Source organism: Penaeus monodon, chromosome 35 (genome assembly GCF_015228065.2).
Source record: "Penaeus monodon isolate SGIC_2016 chromosome 35, NSTDA_Pmon_1, whole genome shotgun sequence".
Classification (NCBI taxonomy): domain Eukaryota; kingdom Metazoa; phylum Arthropoda; class Malacostraca; order Decapoda; family Penaeidae; genus Penaeus; species Penaeus monodon.
Genome location: NC_051420.1, coordinates 4,171,635 through 4,182,285, shown reverse-complemented (window position 1 = coordinate 4,182,285; position 10,651 = coordinate 4,171,635). Strand labels below are relative to the sequence as shown.

Here is a 10,651-nt window from a genome sequence, read left to right as displayed (position 1 = left end):
GTGTGTGTGTGTGTTTATGTAGGCATGTATTTATTTCACTTATGTATGTATACATTTATATACGAGTATATACATTATGTATATGTGTATGTATGTAGGCATGTATGTATGCATGTATCCTTGAGACAAATGTAGAAAAAAGTTATGAATAAGAATGAAATTCTTATCAACGCACAAGGTATAACAGGCGAGTTCTTATCAACAACTCATCAGAAACACGTTTATTTTTGTTGAAAATGTAAAGTATTTTTTCTACATGCATGTATCCCTCCTCCCTCTCGCTTCCCCTTCCGGCCTCCCCCCACCCTCTCTTCTTCCCTTTCCCCATCTCTCCCTTTCTCCCTCCCACCCTCTCTCTCCCACTCTTCCTCCTCCCACTCACACTCCTCCCACCTCTCTCTCTCTCTCTCTCTCTCTCTCTCTCTCTCTCTCTCTCCTCTCTCTCTCTCTCCCTCCTTCTCTCTCCCTCCTTCCCTCCCCCTCCTTCCCTCCCTCCCTCTCCTTCCCTCCCTCCCTCTCCTTCCCTCTCTCCCTCTCCCTCCCTCCCTCCCTCTCCCTCTCCCTCCCTCCCTCCCTCTCCCTCTCTCCCTCTCTCACCTTAGCCCTATATTCATTATGTTCCTTCAATATCAGCTTCTTCTCCTCCTCGCTCACACCCTCCCTGTGTATGCCGCATGCCTTGTTCTTCGGCTGGCAGATGGAGTGACTCGGCGTGAAGGAATCAGCATAATCTTTGCATTCTCGGGTCGGTGAGGGTGCGGGTGGGGGTGCGGGCGCGGGGGTGCGGGCGCGGGCGGAGACGGATCTGAAAGCGAAAGGGTTAGAGTGGGTTTGGGTTTGGGTTTGGGTTGGGTTGGGTTGGGTTTGGGTTTGGGTTGGGTTTGGGTTGGGTTTGGGTTTGGGTTTGGGTTGGGTTTGGGTTGGGTTTGGGTTTGGGTTGGGTTTGGGTTTGGGTTGGTTGGGTTTGGGTTTGGGTTGGGTTTGGGTTGGGTTTGGGATGGGTTTGGGTTTGGGTTGGGTTTGGGTTTGAGTTGAAAGGTTGGTTTGGGTTTGGGTTTGGGTTTGGGTTGGGTTGGGTTTGGGTTTGGGTTGGGTTTGGGTTGGGTTTGGGTTGGGTTTGGGTTGTGTTTGGGTTGGTTTGGGTTGAAAGGTTGGTTTGGGTTTGGGTTTGGGTTGGGTTTGGGTTGGTTTGGGTTTGGGTTGGGTTTGGGTTTGGGTTGGGTTTGGGTTTGGGTTGGGTTTGGGTTTGGGTTTGGGTTGGGTTTGGTTGGTTTGGGTATGGGTTTGGGTTGGTGGGTGGGTTTGGTTTTGGGTTGAGTTTGGCTGGGTGGGTTTGGGTTAGGTTTGGGTTGGGTTTAGGTTGGTGGGTTTGGATTCGATGAGTGGGTTTGGCTGGGTGGGTTTGAGTGGGTTGGCTGGATGAATGGGTGGATGAGTGGGTGGATGGGTGGATTGATGGACAGATGGATAGTGGATGGATAAATAATGAACTAACTGACTTGCTAACTTACTAACTAGCTAAATAATTGACCAACTCATGTGCTAACGATCGAACTTGTTAACTAACTAACTTGCTGAGTGCCTAACTTGCTTATTAACTAACTTGCTAATTAACAATAACAATAATAATAATCATATCAATAATAATGAAAAAAAAAATAATAATAAAATGAAATATATGATGATGATGATGAAAATAACAATGATGATGAAAATAATAATAGTAATAATAATAATAATAATGATAATAATAATAATAAAAAAATAATAATAATAATAATAATAATAATAAAAAATATAATGATAATGCTATTGATGATCATCATCATCATAATATCCATAAAAATCATAACCATAATATCAACAATAATAATAAAAATAATAGTAATAATAATAATAATAATGATAATAATAATAACCATAACCATAATGATATCACTATTAACAATGATAATAATAATAATAATTACATTGCAGTAACAATAATATTTGAACACATCAGCTGCCCTCACCTGCATCGTTCGAACACGTGCAATCAGTCCTCGGAACAACTTCAATACTTCCTTTTTTCTTCCTCTTCGCCTGACACATCAAATCGAAACACCGGCTGGTCACTTCTTCCACGATTTCATTACTTTTGTATTTCTTATTGTTGAAGACACACCTTCCCTTCTTCTTCAGCTGCTTCTTTGCCCTCTCTCCCTCCTTCTTCGCCCTCTTTCTGTTGTCTTTATTATACTTTTTCGCGCCGTTGCTATTCGATCCGTGATTCGCTCTGCGTTCCGGTTGAGGCTTCGGTTTCAGGTTGCCTTCGGAACCCCAAAGCTTGAGTTGGCGCGCGTTTAGAACATCATTGAGGTTGAGGACAGAGCGAGAGGTTGACTGACAAGTACAGGAGGTGAGGCTCGCGAATTGGAAAGTCAAAATGGCGCTCGGTTTTCTGCCTTTTCCTCCGTCAGATGAGCACATGAGGGAACAGCAGTGACCAGCGAGATCAAGGACTTCCTGTTGAGACGAGGAGAGGAAAAGGGTGAGGCTTATAAGCGTTTGTTGCTTTTATCCGTTTTTCTTAATTACTATTGAACTGGTTGATTTCGATTGGTTTGCTTGTTTGTTTGTTTATGAGTGTATTTTTTCTTTGTTTATTTATTTATTTATTATTAACTTGAAGTTTTTATTGGTTCTATATTAAGTGCTGGTAATTGTTTTTGCCTCGATTTGTTTTAGAGTAACGTGTCGCACATAAGTATATACAAGAGCGTACAAACGTACAAACACAAACACGCATACACTTATATATACGTTCCTACAACAAGAGCAGAAGCATCAACAGATATTTCTTACACACAAAGATCTCGAAACAGAATAAACACACACACACATGCATGCACGCACGCACACATACAGATGTTTCCACAGATACACACACGCGTTCGTGTGGAAATGAATATGTTTCTCCCTTTCACTTTCCTTTTTCTTTTTTCTTCATGCAAGAGTATTTTAGCATTTCCTGTTTTGTTTTAGTCCTCAAGATGGAGTGTAATTTAATTCGAAAATTCTTAAATGTTGAGTTTACTTCTCACTGTGTCTAATTTCCTTTCTCTGATCTGATTTTTTTTTTCTTTTTTTCCTTATTTACTTCCGCGGTTTTCTCTCTTCTAATATATATATGTATATATATATATATATATATATATGTGTGTGTGTGTGTGTGTGTGTGTGTGTGTGTGTGTGTGTGTGTGTGTGTGTGTGTGTGTGTGTATGAATATATATATATATATTTTTTTTTTTTTTTTTTTTTTTCTTCTTTTTTTTTCTTTTTTTTTACGTGTAACTGTGTTTCTGGTCCTGTCTAGCATAACGTAAATAACCACAGCTCAGAACTCACCTCTCCTATGTTGAATTTATTTCCGTTGAATTTGCACTTCTTTTTCCCTGCATCGGCTGTAGGGAGGAAAATAAAAAATATTTTATTAATGAATATTTTTCTTTCATTCATTCATTTCCGCATCAATCGTTGGAAAGTATTTTTTTATTATTATTATTTCCTTTCCCTGCATCGGTTGTAGATAAGAAAATTTGAGAGAAAATGAAAACTAATATATTTTTCAACTTCTCTTCTGCATTAGCTGTTGGAGATAAAATCAAACTTTTGTAATCATTTTTTCAGTTATACATTATCATTATTTTTTTCTTATCTTCCACGTCAGCTGTGGAAAATAGAATCAAAGATTTTATTTTTTTTTTTTATGTATATGCCATCCTTCGTGTAAGATTGTCAAAACACACCTCTTTTTTCCTTAAAGTTACGTGGAAAAAAATCGAAACCCGTCTCGATCACCCAAATGATCCTTTTTGTTAAGGTTCGGACACTGATCTCAAAAAAAGACTGGATCGAGCATCTATTGTTTTGAAATGAAGCCAGCTTGAAATCGTGGCGGCCATATCGGATGTACCCAAAACATAAGCAAGTGTGCGGAAATCACTGCAGCACCTGGACAATATCTAGATAAATTATAGCGGGTTGCATCTTTACCGGCAAGAAGTACACTGTTCGGTAACAAACGTATATAGAGGAGAGTTACATTCCCAATGAAATGGATAAATTATTAGCTTGTTAGGCAAACACGTAACTAACGGCCGGCCTGACCGGGTAGGCGCGTTTCTTTTTAATGTGCATTTATTTCACAATGGACAGCATTTCTTTATTGCAGTTGGAGTGATTAGAAAGCTTTTAAGGCTATGTCAAGTGATTTTATATTATTTATAAAGGTATTTTAGGTAACTTGCTTAAGTCATAGGATACCCCGCACTTTTCGTAAAAAATGTTTCTTCTGACCATACCCTTATCCAAAAATAAATTCTTTATCGCCTTTAAACTGCTATTTGAAGCTGCATTTATATTAAAAGTAACTTATCATGGGACTTCCAAGAAAGAAATAGTTGATCGGTCCGTGATAACCTCGCGATTTAGAACAACGGAGATAGAATTTACCCGTGAAAAATCCTTGAAAAATTCCGCTTTATCATCGATTCGTCGTCGTCACTCCCTTCACTATCACTTCGAAAATTTTCGGTCTCATTTCCATATTTTCTACGCTTGCTACACCCAAATGCACAGCACTGTGTACTTCGCCATATTAGCTTTAGTCTCACGGTTTCATTTGGGTACATCCAATATGGCGCCGACCAGATTTTATTGACTTCAAATCTGCGCTCTAAGAACAATTAGTTGCTCGATCCAGTCTTTTTTTTTTTTTTAGATCAGTGGGTTCGGAGAGTTTCTAGGCTTCGAACGTGTTTCAAAAGCCGTCTCGAACACTCAAACGTCGATCCGTCTTGCTTACAAAAGTTACAAAAGTTTCGAAGCTTCATGAACGACACGAATTTTGCCTCTGACTGCGCATTCCATAAACTCTACCGTTAATCTCACACTCACATTAGGGAAATGGTAGGGACTGGAGTATCTAGACTGGAAAAAGATAATAACTGGGGGAGAGAAGGAGTAGAAGTAGGATGGCAAAGCGTAGGGAGAAGAGATGCTGGGACATTTTGGGAAGGAGGAGGAGGAACAGAGCGAAAGACATCGTTGGAAAAGGTTGAAAGAGAGAAACCTCTTTAGCGTGCTTCCTGTCTGGCCTCGCGTAAAGTGAGGCCATGTTTGAATATAACGGTTGTATTCTTAAAGAAAATGTAGCCACCACTTCGCTGAACTCTACAATAAACCATATATTTAGTCATACTCTGGAATGCACAACTGTGGAATGACAAAATTCTGAAATTCACAATTGTGCGATCACCAAACGTGCACATTAATGGGACAAAATGTTAATTCCTCGAACGCGTTGCACAATTAATTCCAAATGCAATTAGGTGCCAAAAAAATTATCAAATCATTATAAATCTTATTAAATCAATCTAAACTTAAAACTTTCTTGCCAATTTATTTATGCAGGTTTTGATCAAAATTGCTTCCCTCTGAAAATCGACCTCAAATGTCGATTGATGCCTGTGAATTGATTAATTGTACTCTCCGACCATTAAGGTTTTTCACGTAGTAATGCAGTCGCCACTCATAATAAAGGTCACGAAATTCACAGACTAAACACATTGGTACAAACACGAAATTTTAAAAATTTCGTTCTGTATTTGCCTTAACCCCCAGGCTTACACATCTCCACGTGTGAAATGCACCGAACGCACGAAAGTGGAATGCCACAATTCCTTTTTGAAGCATACGGGAAAAAATTGTGGAGCGTGTCAATCGCACAAAAGTGGAATGGCACAATATTTGTTAAAGAATATGACCGTAAGAACTGCTACCTCAGACTCCTTATTGGAATTACCACAATCGGCACATATGCGTAATTGTATAGAGCAATTTGAACGGTCATGACCAGGTTGGGCACATAGTGGGCAGCGGGGTGGCCTCTGGGAGGAATAGTATAAAACTGTATTGCTACTCCATCATAGTTAAAGCATGCAGGCAAGCAGGTCGTTTTCACAGTCTGACCAATCCTTGTAGATTGGGCAATCAGCAGTGGTCTCAGTATTAAGGGAGGAGTGAGGTTGGGCAGGAATAGATTTACCAGTGAGATCGGTCAGGGTAGATAGTGCACGAGCTTGGGACTAGGATGTAACTATTAAGAGGCGTGAACGATCGGAACCGCCGCGAAAGAAAACTTTGGCTACTTGTTTTTGGAAACGTTGGAAGACAAGGGTATTGTCAGAGTAAGGGGCTGTAGGGAGAATCACAAAGAATCGATCTCATTTGACTGGACTATAAGAGTACTCAAAAGGCTTTCAGAGGCGGAAGCAGTAGCAGGACGAGGGCGGGAGGAAGATGGGGTGGTGTGGAATGAGGTAGTACTGTGGGGAGGACGACAATAAGGATGACAAGTAGTAATAAGGAAAGGGGAGGGGGGCAAACAATGAAGAAGATCGCGGCAGATAATTTCAAATAATTAATCAATGAGCAAAGGGAGGAGATGGAGTGGAGGATGTTGGGAGAGAGGAAGCGGTGTATTCTGAAGGTTGAATAATAACATGGGTGGATGATTCGGAGTGTTTAAAGTTGACAGCAAGCATCGAGGAGGAGGTAGTAGTTGCAATAACCGGAGTCGGCTCGAGAAACCACAGAAGGTACATTTAGATAGGATAGCTGATGAAGTGGCAAGCCTTAATGCTATTAACGGTACAAAATCCTCATTACTGGCCATGGTGAGCCTGAAATATATCCATGGCTCCACGAGGCCGTTCAGGACTTACACATAGCCAGCCTTTCATCCTTTCAGCACGGCTCTCTTGCATCTTAGGACGTGGGCAGATTAAGGGATCAAAGAAGAGAAGGAAAGGAAAAGATCGTGCAAAATTAGTTGAGCTGAGGGCTGAGGCCCAAGGTAGGGGTGATAACCTACCTTAGTCCTCAGTCCCCGTCTCCTATGCCCCCACCATAACAACGAGCATGGAATTAGGGGAGGGAGAGTATAATGATAGCAATAATGATAATAATAATATAAAAAATAATAAACACACTGGTAATCATTATAATAACAATAAAAATTACCATGGTATTGGTGTTTATAAACTAGTACGGTGACTCACCTCAGAGCAATAATTGGCAATCTATAGTTTCTTACGCTGCGTTCGGACCTCTTTGTCTTGCTCGCCTAGCAGAATAACGAGACCGCGTTAGGAACCTCATTGTCCACAATGCAACGGGCTCGAAAGGTAAACATTGACTATTTCATCATACTGGTGTCTATTTTACACGCTACATAGCTTTTGTAACTCCTCTAACTCCTGCCAAAGAAGAATACCATTTGATAACAACAATAGAGAGCCATAGAATTACCTATCAATATCTTATGGTCGCTTGCAACTGTCATTGTTTACATACAAATGCTACTGTGACGTCATCTCCTCCTGCTCGCCCGAAGGAGGCAAGATGGAAGAGATGGAAAGGACGCCAAAGAAGGTCAAAACATCTTGTCTATCTTGTGTGCCGAACGCAGCAAGAGCAAATTTCATATCACCATTATTATCGTCACCGTCAGCTGTCCATGCCACTTTCACTCGTCATATAATAATTGATAACAATAAAAATAGAAATAGAAAAAAAAGAATAAAATGAAATCAAACTCGGTATTCAGAATACAAGAAAAAACACATCTTTCAAAAGTACACAATACAAGACAACCACACACACTCACCATACGATACAGTGACCATCGCTAAGATCACCATCATCAGGATTCTTCTTATTCCGTTTTCACCAGCGCACCCCATCTTGACTTCATGGGAAAGGAATACTAACTGATAAAATTAGTTTCCACCGAGCATACACCAGCTGTCGACATTGAAGAACACCTGTAAAAACTTTTATTTATTTTCTATTTCCTCCGGGAATCTGATACCCATCAAACTGCGATGTTTGATGTATGTGTCTATATTTATCATCATTATTATTATTTATTTATTATTATTATTATTATTATTATTATTTTGTTGCTGTTGTTGTTATTGTTATTATTGTATTTGTTATTATTATTATCATTATTACCCACCTGCTTGCTTTTACCATTTTCAAAGTCCTTTCTTGCACTTGGTAAATCAATCTTTTGTCTAATTTTTGACTACACATCTAACGACAAACATATTTAATTATTTTGCTTTAAATTATAAGTCTGGTGTTAAAAAAGTTGCCGTTTCGTGTTTTGATGCAGGAATGATATTCGATATCTACCACCTGTCGCTTACCTTCAGAACACCTGAGCAGGTTTTTTTTGCGATTTGTTTGGGGGCTTCAGGTGTGCATGTGCCTTGGGAATACGGTTTCAGTTATTATCTCTCTCTCTCTTTTGTTCTTGCTCTTTCTTTTTCACTTCCTCGTCTCTCCTCTTCTCTCTCTCTCTCTCTCTCTCTCTCTCTCTCTCTCTCTCTCTCTCTCTCTCTCTCTCTCTCCCTCTCTCTCTCCTCTCCCCCCCTTTCTTCTATCTTCTCTTATCTCTCTTCTCTCATCTTCTCTTCTTTCTTCTGCTCTCCCTCACCTCTCCCGTCTTTCACCCTCTCTATCCAGTTGCCTTTCTGTCTTATCTCTATATATACATTCGTTATTATCATCTATTTTCGCTTCTGTCACGCTCCCACACTGCTTGCACAATATTAAGTGCGCAAAGATAACGATAATAATGAAAGGCTTGCTTTAACTAATTCATCGCGACGTTATTCGCTAAATTGAAGCAATTTTGGATTTGCTTCAAGCACTTGGTCTCTACTTAGGATTTCGTCATAATAATCGAATTCTGAACATTCCACTACACCAGAATCGAAATGAATCGACTTTACACTAAATTCGCAACGATCAAATGCAGTAAACAACTTGTATTTTATATTTACTCAGAAAGGTGAGTGAACTAAAATATATATATATTAATTTTGATTCAAGAATGGAGAGATAGAAAAACATGAAGAATTACATATTGAAATATACTTATTTAGGGTCAACTTTGGGGCGATAAAAGACTGTAGGTTGCTACCAACCCTATTTTCCTTATTAGGTATATAAGATAATGGCTATGATCGTCAATTTTGGAATGTTAAATTGTTAGTACAGGAAAGTGGAATTGTTTCATTTTCCTTATTTGATGATGTCGAGGGCAATACTTTTTTAATGTTTGTGAAAATGTATGATGCACTCTAACATAAAGAAGTATATGTGAAAGAAAATGGCATGTTCGTTTCAAATGTTTTTGTTTTGTTTAACAAATTATCTTAGAACAGCAGATGGTTAAACTTGTAAAATACAACTGGCCAATTTGTTGAAGGGAACCAACTGATTTTTTAAATATTATTATTATTCAGTATTATCTTGAAGTGGGGACACAAGGACCCCCCCCCCCCCGCCCTTTCCTTAAAAGCTCACCAGGTTATTAAATAAAGAATTTGGTAAACGTAGAGAAGACATATCTATTCGCGCGAGAAAAAAAACACAATGTCTCTGATCCTGGAAACATAACGTACTTTCTTCCCCTGCTGTCCAACCTTTGCTATAAGTATAAAAAAAATAAATAGATGAATTAATGTTTAAAAATAAATAAATAAGTAAATAAGAGCAATAAAATAAGTAAATAGATAACTAAAAATGCTTTGTTTGCGGATTTATATCTTTATAGTTTTTAAGGATAAGTCCGATATGCGAAGCTTAGCCTCGCCCGGGTTATGCCATGAGGGGAGCCCGGCCTGTGTCGACTAATGCCGACTCGCTCACGTGTGTCAGCTGCTGTCCTTACCCGCCGTGGTGCCCAGCCACAGCAGTGACCTCCAGGCGACAGTTGCAACGCCGACCCCTCGGATGAGAGGCCGACACGTTACCACTGTACTAGCCCGGAAGCTTATAGTTTTTAGTTTCATTGTCATTTAGAAATATGTGTGTGTGTGTTTGTGTGTGTGAATGTGTGTGTGTGCGTATGCGTGTGTGTGTGTGTGTGTCTGTGTGCGTGTGCGTGTGTGTGTGTGTGTTTGCGTGTGTGTTTTGGGGGAGGACAGTACTGAAATTATCTAAGTTTGGTCCTTAAGAAGGATTTTTTACTCGATTCAGTAATGTATTCAGTTAAATCTAATAGTGAAACGGGGAGAGAGACAGAGACAGAAGAAAATACACGCACACACACACACAAACACACTTTACGATGAATGTTGCAACGGTTATAAAAGCCGCAAATTCAATAAAGTTGGTGTGACGCCGAACTCTTTATATTTCCTAGAAATTTCCTCTTGCGTCTCTCACATTTCATAGATTGTTTATTCATTATCGTTATTGTTATTGTTGGTGTTATTATCATTCTCATTTTTGTTATTTTTCTTATTATTCTTATTCTATCGTTGTTTCGTTACTATTATTATTGTTGTTATTATTGTTGCTGTTATTATTTATATTATTATTGCTGTTATTGTTGTTGTTATTGTTGTTATTACTATTGTTGTTATTATTGTTGTTATTGTTATTATTGTCGTTGTTATTACATTTGTCATGTAATTATTGTCGTTATTATTTTGTGATTATTATTGTTCTTATTACTGTCGTTATTATTTTGTTAATTATTATAAGTAGAATCTAATGTCTGGTTAGGTTCGGGCTCAGCCGAGGATA

At 39.0% G+C, this 10,651-nt stretch overlaps 1 protein-coding gene across 1 annotated transcript in view; it reads right to left on the bottom strand.

Annotated features, from left to right (window-relative positions):
* Window positions 1-5,313, bottom strand: part of LOC119595190 (CRISP/Allergen/PR-1-like) — a 7,755-nt gene extending 2,442 nt beyond the window's left edge. The window contains exons 1-4 of the mRNA XM_037944358.1: window positions 5,244-5,313; window positions 3,389-3,444; window positions 2,240-2,505; window positions 598-805 (exon numbers count right to left, since the gene is read on the bottom strand). Coding sequence (XP_037800286.1) covers window positions 598-805; window positions 2,240-2,505; window positions 3,389-3,444; window positions 5,244-5,313 — 600 coding nt within the window. The remainder of the gene's footprint in view (window positions 1-597; window positions 806-2,239; window positions 2,506-3,388; window positions 3,445-5,243) is intronic.
* Between the last annotated feature and the right edge of the window lie 5,338 nt (window positions 5,314-10,651).